Source organism: Ambystoma mexicanum, chromosome 3q (assembly GCF_040938575.1).
Source record: "Ambystoma mexicanum isolate Mex_15411 chromosome 3q, UKY_AmexF1_1, whole genome shotgun sequence".
Taxonomy (NCBI): Eukaryota; Metazoa; Chordata; class Amphibia; order Caudata; family Ambystomatidae; genus Ambystoma; species Ambystoma mexicanum.
Window position 1 is genome coordinate 604,880,846 of NC_090926.1, and position 22,147 is coordinate 604,902,992.

At 44.0% G+C, this 22,147-nt stretch overlaps 1 protein-coding gene across 5 annotated transcripts in view; it reads left to right on the forward strand.

Moving 5' to 3' along the window:
* MYH16 (myosin heavy chain 16) overlaps positions 1 to 22,147 on the forward strand; it is a 1,358,245-nt gene that overhangs the window by 812,737 nt on the left and 523,361 nt on the right. For all 5 annotated transcript variants that reach the window (XM_069654472.1, XM_069654473.1, XM_069654475.1 and 2 more), the window contains one exon: positions 8,298 to 8,354. In XM_069654472.1, the coding sequence (XP_069510573.1) occupies positions 8,298 to 8,354 (57 nt within the window). The remainder of the gene's footprint in view (positions 1 to 8,297; positions 8,355 to 22,147) is intronic.

Consider the following 22,147-nt stretch of genomic DNA (forward strand, 5'->3'; position numbering starts at 1 on the left):
CTCAGGGTGCCTAACCTTCCAGCGGTCCACCAGAGGTTCCTCAACTCGGCTTCTTAGTTTCAGGATACTTGGATCCTATCCTTCGTTCACTGAGAACTCCAGAGATCGACATGGTATGGGGGTTTTCAGCCTCCTCTTATCCAAAGTTCCCTTCGTGCCAAAACGGAGAAGACACAATGGGAGATCTGCTCACAAACACACACTCCATACGTGGACCAATCATGGACCATGGTGGTCCCAGGCATTCACAGCACTCCAGACTCTCTGGCACCCATGATGTTTATTGGGGACAGACACCCCAGCCCACATCCTGGAGGCACACACATAAGGCATGCAGAAGCCCGCGAAAGCTTGGCGTTTCGCGGGAAATGCATGACCAAATAAGGACTGACCTGGGTCGACTCAACCTGGGAAAGGCAAAGGGGCAAGATGGACAAAGGACAGGACAAAGAACCACGTGGCATGGCCATTTTGGAGCAAGGCCACCTATTCATGTCAAAGGCGGTAAGCGCAGTTAAAATGGCAGAAAAGGGTTACAATTACATGAAAAGATAAGCTGCCAACAGCCCTGTCCATGACACATCTGTACATCTCCCAAAAAGTCCTACGAGAGTATCTAGGGTCTTTGGGAATGACTATGAGACCCATGTGCACTGTACTGTAAGGTACATTGTACACTTGTTACATGTTGCAGAAAAGTTGCAACATTGGAAAAGGACTAAGGGAAACAAAGTCTCCCAGTACTGACTGTCTTAAGAGCATGTCAGTTTCCCCATAAAAAGTGAGCGAAAGCCCAGAGGAATGCAGCTGAAGGCTGTGCTTCTCTGCCAAAGTCAGACTAAGGTGTTTGATCAGCAGCAAAAAGTAGGGAGGTGTACAACTGGAGGGAAAATTACATAAAAAATGAAATCTTTCCTAACACCAAGCAATTTTGCATTACGTACATTTCTCATCCGGTCATTTCCGTTGCTGTTATTTCTGCTGCGGTAAAACACCCCCAATTCCCAGAGATGTGCCCACATCTCTACATTTAGCCTGCATAGTCAAATTAGGACCTAAAATGGCAGATCTGGGCAGTCACATTGGGGAAACCTCCAGGAGGTGAGCAAACCTGCTTCCTCTGAAAACAAAGGACTAAATTGAGTTATGCCGTATGTACGAGGCGCTCGGACTAAAGGTTGGTTGAAAAAGAAAATGCAATTTTACCATCGATAGCCAGGAAAATCAGAGGAAAACTAGGGTTGCTGCACGTGCGAGGGACCAGTAGTTACCTCAAAACTGCTAATTTTATACAATTGCAAACACAAAAATGTCACCTCTATTTCGATGCGCAGCCCAAACAAAGGTAAGCAAGTACAAAGATAAACCAGAACAATGTCAAAATTAGAGAACAATGTGGCGAATTATGCAGTACAAGAAAATCATCAGCCTGAGGGCTATTGGAAAAGGTTTTATGGTCAAATATGAAACAGAACTGGCGACACGTGTTTCGACCCTAGACAACGGGTCCTTTTCAAGGCAAAACTGTTAATGACGTGAAATAAAAGTCACATAGCATCATTTGCACATAATACATATAAGTCAAAAAACACAAAAGTCAAATTAGAGAAATATCTTTGTCAAAATATGGACAACAAAGGAAGGGATGGGGCCAGAGCCCATCAGGAGAAAGCAAAAAAGAATGCATATGGGTGGAGACCATAAGACACAAATAATAAGATACCATGTTGGCAATGTAAAATTAAATAAGGTGTTACCATTTGAAATCGGACATTCAGCGGCCAAGGTCCAAAGATGAAGTATCCAATATTGCAACCATAAAAGGGGAACAAAACATATAAGACAGACAATGAACTGAGGTGTTACTCATAGTACAGTCTTAACACGTGTTGTGCCGGATATCATAGTGCTATACATAGTACAAGCTATGTCACATGGCCTTAATTCCTGCTTAGTGAATTTACCTTTAGAGTCTCTAGAGCCAGCATTCAGCTTCACATAGCCAACATGTCCAAATGATCAAAGACTTTTTACAATTTACCTTAGCTCACAATCAGTTTCTATTTAACCAGCAATACTACTTGCAAACAAAAGGAGTGGCCATGGGTGCGAAATATGCCCCTTCCCTGGCCAACCTTTTTATGGGTTTCTTTGAAGAAAAATACATTTACACCAATCACCAATTCAAGCACAATCTTGTGGTATGGAAATGTTAGATTGACGACGTCCTCGTCATCTGGAAGGGGACGCTATCCAAATTTGAAGAATTTTCTAATTATCTCAATCTCAACGATTTTGGTATCGAGTTTTCTGGACATGTGAGCCCTAACTCATTAGAATTTCTTGATCTTCAGATTAATATCACGGATGGCATGTTACAGACACAAACCTTTCGTGAAGCTACTGCTGTTAATGCCATGCTTCATGCCTCTAGCTGCCATAGGAGATCTGTTATTTCAAACATCCCATTTGGGGAGTTCTACCGTGCTCGACGTAACTGCAGTACGGAGGCGGCTTTTGAACAAGAGTGTACCATGATCAAGCAGAGGTATTTCGAATGAGGTTACTTGGAATATTCCATCAACAAAGGGCTAGATCGCATTAACCAAATGACCTGAGACTCGATTTTGTTTAATCATAAAGCACCAAACAGTTACCAATCTGAAAATGTACAGTTCATTACCAAGTATTCACAATACAACCACATGCTTTACCGACTTTTGAACAAGCATTGGCATCTTCTGTGTCTTGACTCTGATCTGCAGTCATACATCTCTAAAACACCTAAACTCATTTTTACTCGCAATAAACCTTTGCGTAATTAACTTTGCCCCTTGTTCCTTCAACCAAAGACTGCTCATAAACAGTTTTTGACATGGCGTCAGACTGAACCTGTTGGTTTTTCCAAGTGTGGCTCATGCAATTTTTGCACATTTTCTTTGAATCAGAATGTCTTTAGTTGTCACCAAGGTCTCACGATACAGATTTCCGATTTTATCAACTGCAAATCTAAATATATAGTGTATGCTATATTGTGTGTATGCCGTAAGGTATATGTTGGCTCTACCATCAGAGAGCTGCGCATTCGTGAGCATTTTGCTCACCTGAAAAGCCAAGATCCCAAATTGCCACTTGCCATGCACTGGCAACAACATCACCAATTTGACTCAATAAGTGATCTCAAGTTCATTGGACTAATACAAGCTCATGCTCACCCAAGAGACAGTGATCGTCAACTGCTACTACGCCAGCTCGAGGCACGGATCATTGCCAAACTTCATTGCACCAGTCTGGGACTAAACACAGATACAAAACTTAATGTATTCCTTTAATGTGTTCCTCCAGTGTTGGTTCATGTTTCCTCCATTTGCAGCCTACTCTTTCACATGTCTCCATACTTAGTGTTTGCGTGGCCATTTACGACCAAGTATCCTTTTTTGCTTTTTCTTGCACAACCTTTCTGCAGGTAGTTTTTCTCATTTTATGTTACACTTTCTCTGCAGGGGAGTGTCACATTTCAGCTGTCCATCCCGCGTTATTTCCATTTCTACATCACAGTCCTGTGCCACACAATAACCTACATATATATCTGTTTCAATACTTCTTTGCTTGTGTTCGTCAACTGGCAATTGGCATACCTATGTTTTCCTAAACTCTTCACCATTCACCAAAAATTGCAGCATCAGAGAAATCTCCACCTTTATTCTCGGGTTGCAATCTCACATATGTACCTCTGCAGATATGGATGCAACGTATCGAGAAAACGTTGCACATTAGATGAAAGGGAGCCATCAATAATGTATACCTATTGCATGTTTATATTATACTGTAGTACAATTGGATCAATCACACGTACGTGATTCTATCACGTGACGTGCTGTTAGGTCCGTTCCTTTAATGCACGGAAGAAATGAGCCGCGCATTTCCAAACAATGCACACCCGGAATAGTGCTTCGCAGGGGATCTAACCCCAGTACTCGCAGGTATGGACTGTTTTTTGCACGAACGCGGCACGCCAGCAAGCCTGTTCGAGTCTTACACTTTTTCGCTTGTCCAGATCTCATTATAGGTTACCTCTTTATCAACTGCAGTGTTCACTTGAAGACCACGTTGGGGAATGACCCAGTATATTTCATTCACATGACTGATATTTGTTCAGGTAAATCCCCAAATACAGCTACTAATTTACCCAATATCAGCTACAATTCACACTGTATTGTGAAAAATCCGTTTCGGTTCTCTTTTCAGACTGTGTTCTGTTCGAGCAGTTCCTTGTTGTGCAGTATATTACTGCTTAATAGACAATTTATCAATTTGCCCCCATTTGCATCGCCTCAACGGGCTGCGCAATCTGAATTCTTGACAATTTGTTTTGCCACAATAACACAGTAATTTAACAAATTTTCCGAATATTTTGGATTTCTCCTATAACTCTTTGGGGAATATGGTACACAAAGAATTTGTGATCACTGCATGAAATCACTCAAGCGGATAAGGGATGGACAGTTTGAATTTGAGCACAACACTCTGTCTTTTCTTATTCGGGAATCAACTTCTGTCACAAAATGAGTATTACATGAAGTTGGTTTACTATACTTGAATACCACCACACTCCTTCTTTCCAATGTTGGCTCTAGAGACTCTAAAGGTAAATTCACCAAGCAGGAATTAAGGCCATGTGACATAGCTTGGACTATGTATAGCACTATGATATCCGGCACAACACACACCACGGCATTCAGTTGATTGTCTTTCTTATATGTTTTATTCCCCTTTTATGGTTGCAATATTGGATACTTCATCTTTGGACCTTGGCCGTTGAATGTCCGATTTCAAATGGTAACGCCTTATTTAATTTTACATTGCCAACATGGTATCTTATTATTTGTATCTTATGGTCTCCACCCATATGCATTCTTTTTTGCTTTCTCCTGATGGGCTCTGGTCCCATCCCTTCCTTTGTTGTCCATATTTTGACAAAGATATTTCTCTAATTTGACTTTTGTGTTTTTTGACTTATATGTATTATGTGCAAATTATGCTATGTGACTTTTATTTCACATCATTAACAGTTTTGCCTTGAAAAGGGCCCGTTGTCTAGGGTCGAAACATGTGTCGGCAGTTCTGTTTCATATTTGACCATAAAACATTTTCAAATAGCCCTCAGGCTGATGATATTCTTGTACTACATAATTTGCCACATTGTTCTCTAATTTTGACATTGTTCTGGTTTATCTTTGTACTTGCTTACCTTTGTTTGGGCTGCGCAATGAAATAGAGGTGACATTTTTGTGTTTCCTCTGAAAACAAGACAGAAAACAAGCCTGAGTTGAAGTACAGGGTTCCCCCTTTAGTACCACTTTTTAAAGGGGCTGGCCAAAGCCAGCACACCAATTACAAGAGGGGTTTAGGGACAATGGGGTCAGGTGGCCAACCAATCTGGTTGGCTTCTAGGATTGCCACTCGACCTAGACCACCCTCAAAGGATGTGATCAGAACATCCCAGGAGGCATATACTTTTCTAAACCAGTAAAAAACAATATTCAAGCTGCCATGTGGACTCAGAAAGCTCTTTCATGTGCAAACCAGCTATTTAAGCATACATTGCTCCTAAGAAATGTCCTGGCTATGAGCAGGACTTGAAAATTACATTGATACCCCGATGAATACCAAAATGGTACATTCGCACCCACGCAATAAAATGTCTTGCACTCTTTATAAAGACTAAACTAAATTACAGCTGACAATAGCCTACACCCTAACACCAATCTAGGGTATTCTAATCACCTGAGGCACTCATGGGGTGCTTAGGAAGATATTCTGGTGCTGGGAGCCTTATCTGCAACCCAGGACCATGCACGCAACATGATTGAAAATGGATTGCAATGGCAGTGGGACTTCAGTAGAAGTGCCTCTAACCACCAAAGTTAGATCTGAGATTTAAAAATAAAAAGAGGGGAAAATTGCCCTAAACATTGGCCCTAGAATTCCCAAAATAAAATATGTCTTTACATTAATTACCCAGTGGCTGGCATACCTTGCAATTGTAGGTGATTAGATTTTTAGCAGAACGGACACAGAAAAAAAAGTCTGTAAGGTGCAGTCTGTACTGCACGTGCCAGTCCGATAGCAGGGCTAGATGTGCACATAAAGGGGAGGCTGGGGCAGATGCAGAGCAGGAAATAGAATATTTATGATAAATCAGAGATCAGCAACTGAATTGCTCCAGTGAGATATTTTACACTTGTTGACAATGTATGTATTTATTGTTTGCTTGTTAGGCGCTTATACAGCAAGTAAAATACTGTTTCAAAGAACCCACGGGGCGAAGGGAGGGAACAAGGGAGTCAAACACTTTACAAAACACAATATTTAAGAGCAGTGGGAGGAAAAAGGACAAACCTACTATGCCCTGTGAGTATTCAGAACGTGCTATAACAATCAGACCAGTCATGTTTAATTCCTTTCTATTAATCACAATAAGTAATTAGTTTCCATCGTTAATCAGTTAGTCACCCTAATATTATTTTGGTATTAGGAGAACACAGTCAAACCTCACAAACTTCAGAAATCGTCATCTTGTCACAAAGCCTTAGAACATGAGGGGAGGGCTCTGTGGGTATGTCATATTCACGAGAACCAAGGCCTGCAGACAGAAGTCCACTCGTGCAATAGGCGTTGCAGAAATTGGGGGTGCCTTTGCAGAAACACCACTATGCAAGCATACAATAGAAGAATGTGGAGAGAGGCCTGTGGTCTATGGTTTAAGCATTGATTTCATCAAGATTGTTTAAAGAGCTCTTTGTGCAGTGTTTCATAATACTCGTTTAATGTTCTTCTCTTTACCTAAATTCCAAATCTTAAAAGACCAACATTTCTCAAACCACCAACCATAAGTATTTCATGTGCCTAATTCATGGAACGTTTTCCAATGGGGTTTTGCCATTATAAAACACTTCTGTGAATTAGGTCCTATGTATGTTAAAATAAGCACTTAGCGTAAGTTGTACAAGCAGATATAGTTTACAACCTAAGGCAAACATACTGCAAAAACATTGCTATTGCCCATTTTGACAATAACGTCAAACAGGATCTGAGTCATTTTATGACAACGAGTGAGAGAGTGGTTAAACAATATCATGGGGACCTGCTTCCTACTAAATTTAAATACCTATCCATGGTTGCAATTTCTAAATTGATCTGTCATGGCCACTAGGGCTGTGCACAATTCTAAAATGATACCACATGATGGGCTGTTGACTACATTTACATTATGTGTTCCACACAGACCTATTGTGGATTGATAAAGAACTTGGAATCTTGAGTTTGAACATCAGGTATTCAATTTCTGAATTGAATTTAGAAATGTCTCACTTTGGAAATGTCAGAGAATAGTTGAGTGTGCCCTACTCATCCAAGTAGGATACTAATCAGATGTTTCATCAGTGCATCCACAATGTCTGACGTATGCAGAGGTTTCACACCGGTGAAGTGCCATCACCAGACGGATTGTTCCATGACATTTGAAAGGGGTATAAATTGCTAACTTCCACAAATCCTCAGAAAAGAACTATTTCTGAGCAGTGTCTAATTGCCACTCCAGGGACACAGGGTCTTAGGTATCGGGTCATACAACTATTGAAATCGAGAACAGAGCACAAAGAACAGAGCTTGGCTATTCAAAAACAACTTTGGTTGATTTGCTGTGCCATCTGATAGATTACTTATCTGGCAGTGGAGACTGATATGGGTGATCATTTACCTCAAGAACAATGTTATGTTACTGGAGTTTATACTGCACACCACTGCCATTTACTAGCATCCTGAGAGCTTCACTGTCAAAGCCTTTCCTCGGATTAATCCCTCAACTGAGATCTATGTGCTTATGCGTCCAATGTCGATCATTTATGTCCCTTTAAAAAAAAAAATATTGCAGCAAAAAACAATTATTGCAGCAGGAGAAATCTTTCATGAGGCAATACATAAAACTAATTCTGTATGCATATGTATTAACATTTCCTTTGGCTATGTCCTAAATGAAAATAAATGTAATGTAAAATACACTTTGATACCTTAGTATAGAAAACACATGCAAAGGAGAAGTTACACAATCTGATGTGGTTCTTTTTTCAATGATTTATGATATGCATTATTTTTCAACGTGTTTATATGGTCATGAAAACATCATTCACTCTAATATTTTAACTCTAAGCCTCACTAAAAAATAGGTAAAGGAGATCATTGTGTGGCAGCTTTATTTCATAAAAGTCACATACTTTATTGTTCTACCTTATCAGGTCAGAATTGATGAACTCGAGGAAGAGTTGGAGGCAGAAAAATCAATGAGAGCAAAGGTATGTAAGAATATCTTTCAGTATTTTACTTTAACCTGTCGTGGATGAGGAAATCATCTTTATTGATCCTTCTAAACCTCTCAGCATCTTCCAAAACTGTTTGACAGAATGTTCCTCTTTAAGTCTTCCAGGTTCTGTTCTTAATTGGTTCCATTCTTACCTCTGAGATCGTTCCTTCTCAGTTACTTGAGCAAGCAAATCCTCCTCCTTTCCACTACAACGAGCTGTATACCTCTCCTCTTGCTGACATTGTCCTTTTGTCTCTCCTCCCATTTCTATGCAGATGATTCCCAAATCTGTTTTTCTTACTCTGACTCCACCCATGCTAATATCACTGACTGCTTACTCTCTATCCAATCTTGAACATCTTAACTCCTCAAAAAACGGACATTCTTTATTTTGCCTCTACTACCAATCCTCTTCACCTTCACCCCTCTGCCATTTCCTTTCACCCCTCCCTTATTCCCATTTCTCTGCAAGCCTGTAATCTCAGTGTTACTTTTCGACTATGATCTCTCATTGTCTGTCCACATCTCCCACATTTCTCGCTTTGTTGTCTATCCCTCTACAATATTTGAAAAGCTTGTCCCTTTCTTACTTTCAGTGGCACCAAACCTCTTATCCGCACCTTTGATTTCTTGCATCTTGATTACTGTTCTGTTCTTTTGATTGCATCTAGATTAGCTCCCAATGTTCAATTCTTCTATTCACACTCTTTATCTTCTGTCTGCTCGCTCTCATATTTCTACTTCCCTTCAATCTATCTCCTGGCTGTCGTTTGAATCTCGCCTATTCTTTCATTTCGTATGTGTTTTTAAAAAGCTTCACATGGTCTTTCCCCTCCTTACCTCTCCTCTCTAGTCTATTTCCACATTCCTATTTTATTACTGTGTTTTCAAACTCTATTCCTTTTTTCTGCTCTTCAACCACCATGTGCGCAATCCCACTACCGCTGCTTTCCCTTTTCCTTACTTGCTCCCAAAACAATGGAACTCCCTACCTCATTCCATTCATTTTTCTACTACTCTGTACATCTTCAGTTCCTATCTCAGAGCTTACCTACTTTCTTCTCACTTTTGTATTGCTTTTTTACTAGCTGTTCCTGGCGTAACATATGCTGTTCTAGCATACCTTAAAGGTCAATATCAGTCAGTAATTCATAGGGTCACTTCTGTCTCCCTTCTTAAATATCAGAATTACCATAGACCCCTTCCAGGAAGGGGGCATAGGTCCCTGTGACATATTAATGGTATTTGTAAAGGCAAAATATATCAGATGGAACGAGAGGTATGCTTGGCATAAAAACAGCATCTGAGTGCCATCGATCACACAGGCCTCTATGATGTGTCTTTGTAGAGTCATAATTGTCAACCTTGTTCCATTGCAGAGTCCCTGTGATGGCATAAGATTGCATAGTAGCATACGTACAGCACCTACTTACAGTTTTAGCTTGGGAGGATGCATTCGTCCCATAGCGTTGCACTCTTTAGAGACTGAAATGTTGAGCTGGTAATTAAATGTTCATTGACACTGGAACTGCCATGTACTGTGTGAAAAGACGTGGGGGTGGAAAAAGTAACTTGAAATTATTCCGAATGTTTGTGATAGTGGAAGGTGAAGGTGACCACGTAGGACTGTGCTCATTCTGGTAGTTGAAATTATAGCTGTTGTTCAAGTGGGTGCACTTTGCCATTTGGACAGCAGAGGGCAACCTAACTCTGATAAATTGCATCAGCTGAGTACAGAAACATACCCAAACATTTTATATATGACAAATTCTTTCGCAAGATCAAACTTAAGAAATTCTTCAATATCAATCCCATGGTCATCAAGCCCTCTGTACCTCGGACTGGTCACACCGATCTTCACATTTCGGACATTCCATTGCTCATGGATTCGGCTAGCCTTGAAGACACCCAGTTTGATTCTACCAATGTTGATTTTACAGATTTTGACATTGACCCCAACTGGGATACACATACTAGGCTTAAGAATAAATCTAAATTCAATCCTCAATCCTCAATTCCCCGTGGGTGGTTGCTTGGAAGCTTTCTATGATTTATGTGTCAGTGATTTAAGAAAATTACGGACAAGCGCTGACAGAGCCAAAATAATCTTACTGCCTTACAACTTAAGGCTATAGGCGAGCTACAAAATCTGCCTAATATTGTCATTAAGCAGGCTGACAAGGGGTCGAATATAGTGATCCAAGACATAGTCCACTATGTCTCTGAGGCCAATCACCAACTCAGGGACCGACTGTGCTATACCAAACTAGCAAAACATCCTTTTCCTGATATCCAGTCGGAACTTAATAATCTCTGTATCAAGTGGGCTGACAATGAACTCTTAGAAGAGGATCTAGTTAAATTCCTTGTTCCCTCTTGCCACACAGTTCCTACCATTTATTTCTTACCAAAGACACATAAATCTCTTACCCACCCACCCGGGAGACCCATTGTCACACTATGTGGTTCCCTTCTTGAGCACTTGGCCCAATTTATTGATGAGACTTTGTTTCCTTTTGTCTCCGCTTTGCCTTCTTATTTGCAGGACACGAGGGATTTCTTACAACACATCACTGACACTCCCTGGGAAGAGGGTCTTCCTTTGGCTACCCTCGATGTTGTATCCCTGTACACATCCATTGACCATCAAGTGGGAATGCGAGCTTGTCAATTCTTTATGGAGACACGTTCATTGAATTATCATGGTCACAGCTCTATGATTTTGGAGATGTTGCTCTTTTGCCTCACCAATAATGTTTTTCTGTTTGATGGTGCATTTTACCGGCAAGTCAGGGGAACTGCTATGGGCAGTACTTTCGCCCCATCGTATGCCAATCTTACAATGGGCTGGTTGGAAGCTACATTCTTACGTGATTTACTTGTGTACAGTTTTCCTACCCAAATTGTTGCATGGTGGCGCTACATCGACTATGTATTTGTAATTTGGAAGGGTAGCGAAATTGACTGGCAACTGTGATTTACCTTGATGTGGTGGTAACCCTAGATATATCTGGCTTTCACACAGTTCTGCATAAAAAAACCCTCCAATACTATCTTACCTCTGCATGCCACTAGCTGTCATCCTGTGTCATGTAAAAGAAGCATTCCGTATGGTGAATTTATCTGCTACCGCAGGAATTGCACTGACTTGGCATCATTTGACCATCACTGTGCTCGAGCGGCTACTGATTTCTTGCAACAAGGCTATACCAAAAGAAACATCGAAATGGCCTATACCAAAGCTCGAGGACTCTGTAGGGATAAACTATTGTATGGTACCAAATCGCATAAGACCTCAACAGATGATGAACTTAGACTCATTGTCTCTTTTGATAATGCCTCCCACAATGTCCGCAGAATCATTGAATGACATTGGCGTGTTTTGATGTTGGACAAAGATCTATGCCCCTTACTTTCCAAATGCCCCACCATCACGTATAAAAGAGTACAATCGCTCAGAGACAAGCTAGTTTCCAGCTTTTTGTCACCTATTGATAAAAGTCCTTCCCTTTCCAATTGGTTGGCGGTCTCCCCCATTGGCTTTACGAAATGTACTAAATGCAAAGCATGTGCTCATGCCACTCCCTGTAAATCTTTTTTGCATCCGGTCACCAAATGTAACTAAATCATTAATTATTCCATCAATTGTGACACTACTTTTGTTGTCTATGTACTCTCGTGTCCCTGCATGAAGTGGTACATTGGGAGCACTACCTGCAAGCTCAAACTCAGGATTACCCAGCATCTCAGGGCTATTAAAAATGTAGATCCCGCGTACCCCATGGCTAAGCACTTTCGGCAGGAACATGAGAACGACTCCAATTTGCTCACGTTGTTTGCAGTGGCACATTCCCATTCATCCCAGGGGTGGAGACCGTGTTTTAAAATTAAGACAATTGGAAACACGTTTTATTCTGGACTTTGATACCAAGTTTCCCAATGGACATAATCTCGATGAGGAGCTTTATACGTTTTTGGGGACTTAAGTCTGGTTGATATGGTTAATATCTGTGATGTTCTTTTTCTCGTTGATGCATCTCGATTTTCTTTTGGTGTAGGTGTTTTCCGTTGGCATCCTCTCCCCATATATTGTATCCTTGGTCTGTTTGTATTACTTTACACCTTACTTCATCAGTGTTTTTATTTTTCAGACTTTTGTCTGTCTAACTTTTTTATCTGCTGCAGCACGATTGGATGGGACTCGAGCTCTTTATTGTTTTAGTTTATTTTTAATATTTTTTGTCGTCCATTTGCTTTTCCTATTCTTGTAGCTCCACCTTCTTTTTCATGTAGTTTCACAGCTGTCATTAGTACTAATAACCGTTCCTACTTTCTGTTAATATTAGTTATTCCGTGCTTTCCTAGCCCATGTTAGATCCATGACTACTGGTATCTTTTATATCATCTCCTCTTCTCTGGCTAGCTATGGACCGTGTCATTTTATATATGTCAAATGCTGCCATTCTGGCTTTTGCAAGTTTGCACATTTTGAGGCTGCTATACCTTCTTTTAATGATGCTGATACTTTGCAATTTTTGCTATTATTGATTCTGTTATCATGGCCCGGCATATTTGCACTTGCACTTTATTTCATCTTTTAATGGGGCCAGAATGTTGTATCATGCACTTTTATAGATTTCTATATTGCAACCTTGGTCTTGCGCACTTGCGCTCCATTATGCTGCTACTACTGCGTACACTTGCACTTTATTTCATTCGACAGAATGTTGCAAATTGCATATTGCACATATATTGCTATTGTCACTTTGGTCTCGCATTCGTGCACATTAATTTGCTGCTATAATTGCCTGAACATGCACTTTATCTTATTTTACTGGTATTTGAAATCCATACCTGTATTTTATGATGATCCAGATATTTATCATATGTTTTCTTGTGTGGCCGTAAAACGGTTGCTATATTACCATTTAATTTAATAGATGGGTTTCTTTTATTGTGGGTGGTTATATTACTCATTCAACTGTCTCTTTATATTATGAACTACCACCTTTTATTAATATTGTAAACTACATTGGTGGCAACATGGAACCGTGGGTCCGCCTGGCATGGAATGCGTGCAACAGAGTATGCGTCATGGTTATTTTTGACATTAATGTGCTTATAGTGCTTTAATTACTGCAGCGCCACTTGGCTCACAGTACTGCCTATTTTTGCCTTTCGATTCCATTATGGCCGCCGCTCTTTCCATTTGTCCAGGCACCCATCGAGCTCCAGTGAAACAGCAAAAGGGCTGCATTTGTCAAACTATTAAGGTGCTCCAGTCCTTCTTCTCGAGTCGAGTGCGAAACGCGTTGTGTGTGGGCCGTGCTCACGGGCGTCCTGCCTCTGTTTTTGCCACTGCTTTTCAGCCGTATTTTGTACTTTTGTTTTTCTGGTAACATTAAATACCTTCAGACCCATACTTGTGAGCCATGCTATTTTTTCTTTGACCATGGTCTTTCAATTGACCGCGGAGAGTGCAGTTCATTCTTTCCTCTTTTTGTCTCAATATATATTTATAAAAAGGCTAATTCGAATTATAGTACCGAGATCACCTTACTCAAAGACATTGAGAAGTTGCACAAGAAGGAGATCTCGAAATGGTGGGAGGAGCACTCACTGGAGAACTATTTGGACATTGGACGTATCCCTCGAGGATTGCGCATCATGACAATGCCATCATTTGAGGACCAAGATCCCCGCATGCTCCAAGAATGGGGGGAAGCCAGCAAGGGCTGTTCTGCTCATTTTCTTACCATCTTGGTTAAATATGCCAAATCTGATTGTGGCTTGGCTCTTGAAGAACTTGACAAAAAGGAAACAGAGCTCAATAGGGTTCCCAGCACAGAGGAGGGCAAGCAGTTACACACAAAAATTAATGAAGACATCAAACAGCGCAAACATCGTAAGTTCATAAGGTACAAACTTGACTATCAAACTGGCAAGATATTCACCTTTGCCAAACGCTTTGATTCTTTACGGAAACCTGTCACTAAGCCTGCTTCCGTTGCATCTGGTGATCCTGGCACTGCCTCATCTGAATCCGATGTGTCAGTCTCGGAAATTGAGGAACCAATCGTCAAACTTAATTTTTTAGACGAGATGCGGCTACTCTGCCAAGATGGGATAAACCAAAAACGTGGCAGAGGTCAAGGCAAGCCAAGAGGAAGAGGAAAAGGACAGAGACCTGGAAAAGGACGCGCCGAGGCCGACGTGGGAAACGGCTTGGGTGCAAATCAGGAGGGCAGATCAACGCGCACTGGAGCGAAAAAATAACCACCAATACTATGAAGATGTGCCAAATAATTAATTTGTCCTGCCATATACTCACGAAGCCCCAAACCTCGGATCTCTCTCTTGGGCTTAATTTTTGCCCTTCCAAGGCTTTTGACTATGTCCAAGCACGTTTAGACCTCGACAAATTCTTTCGGAAGATCAAGCTCAAGAAATTTTTCATTCTAAACCCTACTGTCATGAAGCCTTCTATACCTCGGACTGGCCGTACTAACCTTCTCATTTCCGATATTCCATTGCTTTTGGATCTTGCCAGTCTTGAAGACACCCAGTTCGATCCTGTTAATGTTGATTTCACTGATTTTGACATTGACCCTTGCTGGGATGTACATACAAAGCTCAAGAACCAATCCAGATTCAATCCGCAGTTCCCCGTCGGTGGTTGTTTGGAGGCTTTTTATGATTTGTGTGTCAGTGATTTGAGAAAACTACGGACTGCACTGACAGAGTTAATAATCTCACTGCATCACAATTAAAGGCCATAGGTGAATTACAAAACCTGCCCAATATTGTCATTAAGCAGGCTGACAAGGGGTCGAATATCGTGATCCAAGATAGAGTCCATTATGTTTCTGAAGCCAACCGCCAATTTAGGGACCGACTGTGTTATGCCAAATTACTCAAAAATCCTTTTCACGATATACAGTCGGAATTAAATAATCTCTGCACCAAGTGGGCTGATAATGGACTTCTTGAGAAGGATCTAGTTAAATTTCTTGTTCCCTCTTGTCACACCGTCCCCACCATTTATTTTTTACCGAAGACACACAAATCTCTTACCCACCCACCCGGGAGACCTATTGTTACGTTATGTGGTACCCTTCTTGAACACGTGGCCCAATTTATTGATGAGACTTTGTTTCCTTTTGTTTCTGTTTTGACCTCTTATTTGGAGGACACAAGGGATTTTCTACAACATATCAATGATACTCCCTGGGAAGAGGGTTTTCTTTTGGCCACCCTTGATGTTGTATCATTGTATACCTCTATTGATCATCAAGTTGGCATGCGAGCCTGTCAATTTTTCTTGGAAATACGGTCATTGAATTTTCATGGTCACAACTCCATGATTTTGGAGATGTTGCATTTCTGCCTCACCAATGATGTCTTTTTGTTTGATGGCACTTTTTAGCGGCAAGTCAGGGGTACGGCTATGGGCAGTACCTTTGCCCCATCGTATGCAAACTTGACGATGGATTGGTGGGAGGCTACATTCTTACACAATCTACTTGCATCCAGCTTTTCCACCCAAATTGTTGCCTGGTGGCGCTACATCGATGATGTGTTTGTAATATGGAAGGGGACCGTCAGTGATTGGCAACTTTTTGTGAGAACCATCAATACTAACACGGTGAATTTATGTTTCACTGAATGCCATAGTACCACAGAGGTAATTTATCTCGATGTGGTGGTAACCCTGGACACATCTGGTTTCCACACAGTTCTTCACAAGAAACCCTCTAACACTGGCTTACCCTTGCATGCTACCAGTTGTCATCCAGGGCCATGCAAACGCAGCATTCCCTACAGCAAATGTATTCACTACCGTAGAAATTGCACCGATTTGGTTGCATTTGATCAGCACTGTGCTCAAGCAGCCACCGACATTTGCAACAAGGGTATACCAAAAAGAACATTGAAATGGCCTATAATAAAGCCAGAGGCCTGTGCAGGGATAAATTACTGTATGGCATTCAATCGTGTAAGACTGATACAGATGATGACCCTAGACTCGTTGTCTCCTTCGATAATGCCTCCAAGAATGTACGTAGGATTATTAAGCGACATTGGCGTGTTTTAACTTTGGATCAAGATTTATGCTCTGTACTTTCTAAACGCCCTACCATTACGTACAAAAGAGTACTATCGCTCAGAGACAAGTTAGTCTCCAGCTTGCTGTCACCTATCGATAAAAGTCCTCCTTCCTCCAATTGGCTGGCGGTCTCCCCCATTGGTTTTACCATATGTACTAAATGTAAAGCGTGTGCCCACGCGTCCCCCTGCAAATTTGTTTTGCATCCAGTAACCAAGAGCAAGCAAATCATCAATTACTCCATCAATTGTGACACTACTTATGTTGTCTATGTTCTTGCATGCCCCTGCAGGAAGTGGTACTTCAGGAGTACCACCTGTAAGCTTAAACTCAGGATTCTCCAGCATCTCAGGGCAATCAAAAACTCTGATCCCGCGTACACCATGGCTAAACACTTCGTGCAGGAACATGCGAATGACTCAAACTTGCTTACCTTCTTTGCAGTGGCACACATCCCTATTCATCCCAGGGGTGGAGACCGTGTTTTAAAGTTAAGACAATTGGAGACACGATTTATTTTGGACCTCGATACCAAGTTCCCTAATGGACATAATCTTGATGAGGAGCTTTACACGTTCCTTGGGACTTGAGACTGGCTGACATTTCTACCTTCATTTTCTGTCATTCCCTCCCTCTTGCTGACTTATCTCGATTTTTCTTTTGGGTTCGGTGGCTTCAGCTTCTATTTTTCTCCATATTTTGCATCCTTGGCCTGATTGTGTTACTCTACACCTTATTTTCTTTGGTGTTTTTTACATTTATTTTCTTTGTATTAGACTTATGTATGTTTATTTGTCTATCTGCTGCAGCACGATTTGATGGGACTTGAGCTCTTTATTTCTCTTTTTTTATTATTATTCTTAGTTGTCCTATTTCCATTCTTGTGGTCCCACCTTCCCCTGTATCTAGTTTCACAGTCTCCCCCCTCTTTGCATTTGTACTTTTGTACTAACATATTTTTGTCAATATTAGCTATTCCGTCTTTCCATCACCCTTGTAGGTTCTATGACTCTGGACATCTTTAACATTAACTTCTTCTTTTTTTGGTCAGCCATGTACTGTGTGATTTTATATGTGTTCCTTGTTATCATTCCTGCTCTTGTATATTGCATCTTTCGAGGTTGCGATTGTTTCTTCTTAACGATGCCGATACTTTGCAATTGTTGCAACTTTTGACTCCACAATAATGGCCCGGTATATTTGCACATTAGTATGCTGCTTGCACTTGCACTTTATTACTATTTTTAACAGGGCCATCATGCTGTCTCTTGCATTGTTTTAGATTTGTACACTGCTACCTTGTTGTAGCGCATTTGCGCTATGCAACTATGCTGCTAAATTACATGCACTTGCACTTTATTCCATTTGCCTGAATGCTGCTATTTGCCTTGTTTACACATATTGCTATTGTCACTTTTATATTGCAATTTGGCACACTAATTGGCTGCAAGAACTGTTTTTAATATCTTATTATGCCTCATTCATCGGCATTATTTATGTATATCTATGTCCCATGATGCTCCAGATTGATGTCATTTATCCTTTAGTGTTATTGTAAAACGGTGTGTTTATTTCCATTTTTATATAATGGTTTTATTCATTAGGGGCAGATGTGTAAAATATTTTTTTTTGACTGTGTCAGTACATCATTGATTCCAATTCTGTACTACTGCTGTTGCTTATATTTGGTGGTACCCTGGAACCATGGCCCTGCACTACATGGAAGACGTGCTCCCGATTTTAACTCATGGTCATTTTGCCATGATTCAGATTTCTATGCACTTACTGCAATTTTTATTGTGGTGCCAGTTGGCCTTTAATTCTGCTATTTTTGCCATTCCTTTCCAACATGGCCGCCGCCTTTCCCATTTGTCCAGGTACCCATGTAGTTCCGGGGAAATAGTAAAAGGACTTTCTTTGTCAAATTATAAAAGTGCTCTAGTCCTTCCTCTCTTCACGTGAACAAGCACTCAGTTGAGTGTGAAACACGTTGTGTGCGGGTCGTGTGTACTAGGCGTCCTGCCGTATTTTGTGTATTTTTTGTTTATTTGTTGGTCACATTAAATACTCTAAGACCTTTATTTTCTTTGTCAGCTGTGCTTTGTGTGTTTCCTCATGGATTTTGGTCTTTTCATTGACCGTGGAGAGTGTGGTTCACTTTCTCCTCTTTTTTGTTTATATATAGGTAGTGGCCATGTAGTTATGGTTAAGTTGGTGTTTCCATAGGAAGAGCAGTTTTTGGGCGGCTTATAACTTTGCTCTCCCTGGACGAATCCTCACCAAACTTTGCAAAACAAGTATTTGGGTCACTCTGCAATTTTTTGCGAAGTTTGGTGAGGATTCATCCAGGGGGGGCAAAGTTATAGTGGGGGTCGCAAAACTTTTTTTTTTCCATAGACATAATGGGAAAAAACTTTGCTCATGCCTACAGCCCAAACCGCTGGACGGATTTACACCAAATTTGCAGCAGGAGCGGCGGCTTGGTCCCGAAAGCGTGCTTTGCTTTATTTGGTGTAAATCCGTCCAGTAGTTTTTAAAAAAATGACAAAAATGTAAGTGAAAAAAATTAGTGATATCTGTGTTCGCTTCGCGGACACACTTCCCTGTTCGCTCCACGGACAGGACGGTGATTGGTCCCTCCCCCCACCCCCAGTTCATGCCCTGTGTGTCTCTCTCCCTCCCCCCCACCCCCGCTCATGCGCCGTGTGTCTCTCTCCCTCCCCCCACCCCCGCTCATGCCCCGTGAGTCTCTCCCCCTCCCGCCCTCCCCCCGCTCATGCCCCGTATCTCTCTCCCCTTCCCCCACCCCCTGCTCATGCCCCGTGTGTCTCTCTCCCTCCCCCCACACCCGCTCATGCCCAATGTGTCTCTCTCCCTCCCCCCCACCCCCGCTCATGCCCCGTGTGTCTCTCTAATTCCCCACCCCCCCAGCTCATGCCCCGTGTGTCTCTCCCCCTCCCGCCCACCCCCCGCTAATGCCCCGTGTGTCTCTCTCCCTCCCCGCCACCCCCGCTCATGCCCGGTGTGTCTCTCCCCCTCCCGCCCACCCCCGCTCATGCCCCGTGTGTCTCTTGCCCTCCCGCCCACCCCCTCTCATGCCCCGTGTGTCTCTCTCCCCTTCCCCCCACCCCCTGCTCATGCCCCGTTTGTCTCTCTCCCTCCCCCCCACCCCCACTCATGCCCCATGTGTCTCTCCCCCTCCCGCCCACCCCCGCTCATGCCCCGTGTGTCTCTCCCCCTCCCGCCCACCCCCCGCTCATGCCCCGTGTGTCTCTCCCCCTCCTGACCACCCCCCGCTCATGCCCCGTGTGTCTCTCTACCTCCCCCCTCACCCCCCCCACCCCCCGCTCATGCCTCGTGTGTCTCTCCCCCCAACCCCTGCTCATGCCCCATGTGTCTCTCCCCCTCCCGCCCACTCCCGCTCTTGCCACATGTGTCTTTCCCCCACCCACCCCCGCTCAAGCCCCGTGTGTCTCTCCCCCTCCCACCCCTGCTCATGCCCCGTGTGTCTCTCCCCCCCTTCCCCCACCCCCGCTCATGCCCCGTGTGTCTCTCTATCTCCCCCCACCCCCGCTAATGCCCCGTGTCTCTCCCCTTCCCCCCACTCATGCCTCGTGTGTCTCTCTCCCTCCCCCTCACCCCCGCTCATGCCCCGTGTGTCTCTCTCCCTCCTCCCCATCCCCGCTCCAGCCCCATGTGTCTCTCCCCCTCCCGCCCAACCCCCGCTCATGCCCCGTGTGTCTCTCCCCCTCCCGCCCTCCATCCCCGTTCACGCCCTGTGTGTCTCTCCCCCTCCCGCCCACCCCCCGCTCATGCCCCGTGTGTCTCTCTCCCTCCCGCCCACCCCCCGCTCAAGCCCCGTGTGTCTCTCTCCCTCTCCCCCACCCCCCGCTCATGCCCCGTGTGTCTCTCTCCCTCCCTCCACCCCCCACTCATGCCCCGTGTGTCTCTCTCCCCTTACCCCCACCCCCCGCTCATGCCTCGTGTGTCTCTCCCCCTCCCGCCCACCCCCCGCTCATGCCCCGTGTGTCTCTCCCCCTCCCGCCCACCCCACGCTCATGCCCTGTGTGTCTCTCGCCCGCCCCCCACCCCGTGGTCATGCCCCGTGCGTCTCTCTCCCTCCCCCCACCCCCGCTCATGCCCCGTGTGTCTCTCTCCCCTTCCCCCCACCCCCCGCTCATGCCCCGTGTCTGTCTTGTGTTCCCCCGCTCATGCCCCATGTCTGTCTCCTGTTCTCCCCACCCCCCGCTCATGCCCCGTATCTATCTCCTGTTCCCCTCATGTGCCGTGTCTGTCTCCTGTTGCCCCCCACGCCCCCCGCTCATGCCCCGTGTCTGTCTCCTGTTCTTCCCACCCCCCGCTCATGCCCCGTGTCTGTGTCCTGTTCCCCCCACCCCTTGCTCATGCCCCGTGTCTATCTCCTGTTGCCCCCCCGCTCATGCCCCGTGTCTGTCTCCTGTTCCCCCACCCACTCATGCCCCGTGTCTGTCTCCTGTTCCCTCCACCCACTCATGCCCTGTGTCTCTCTTGTTGCCCCCCACCCCTCCGCTCATGCCCCGTGTCTGTCTCCTGTTCTCCCCATCCCCGCTCGTGCCCCGTGTCTCTCCTGTTCCTCCCACCCTCCGCTCATGCCCCATGTCTGTCTCATGTTGCCCCCCACCCCCCGCTCATGCCCTGTGTCTGTTCTCCCCACCCCCCGCTCTTGCCCCGTATCTGTCTCCTGTTCCCCCCCACCCCCTGCTCTGCCCCGCCCGTGTCTGTCTCCTGTTGCCCCCACCCCCCGCTCATGCCCCGTGTCTGTCTCCTTTTGCCCCCCACCCCCCACTCATGCCCCATGTCTGTCTCCTGTTGCCCCCACCCCCCGCTCATGCCCCGTGTTTCCCTCGTGTTACCCCCCCACCCTCCCCGCTCATGCCCCATGTCTCCCTCGTGTTCCCCCCACCCCCTGCTCATGCCCCTTGTCTCTCTCCTTTCCCCCCCACCCCCGCCCCGTGTTTCCTTCCTTTTCTCCCCCACCCCCTGCTCATGCCCCATTTGTACCCTGTTCCCTCTCACCCCCGCTCATGCCCATGTGTCTCCCCTGTTCCCCCCCACCCCCTGCTCATGCCCTGTTGTGTTCTTTATACACCCTGCCTTCCCTTTCCATGGTGTCCATCTTGGTAAAAGATTTTCCTTCCTACATTCTTTTTGGTTTTTTTTACCAACCGGCGTTCCCACTTTGAGGAGATAAGATGTTAGTGGTCTTCATCTATTGAAAAGGATATTATGGTGACGTTGCACTAATAAAAACCTTTAACATTTAGTAAAAAATAAATGTTACAGGGACGTTATGGTTAAGTTGCACTAATAAAAACCTATGAAATTCAATGAAAAAACTTTGTTAAAGGGACGTTATGGTTAAGTTGCGCTACTAAAAACCTATGAAATTCAGTGAAAAAACTTTGTTAAAGGGACGTTATGGTTAAGTTGCGCTCGTAAAAACCTATGAAATTCAGTGAAAAAACTTTGTCAAAGGGACGTTATGGTTCCAAGTAAAACCGAAAAACCCTTGAAATTCGCCAGTTATGGTAAGCTAAGCAACCATAACTCGCGCCACCACCGTGCACTGCTAAGACTAACACCCAGGACATCAAAGATGACATCACAAATGTGATTGATGACATCAAGTGGGATCACAC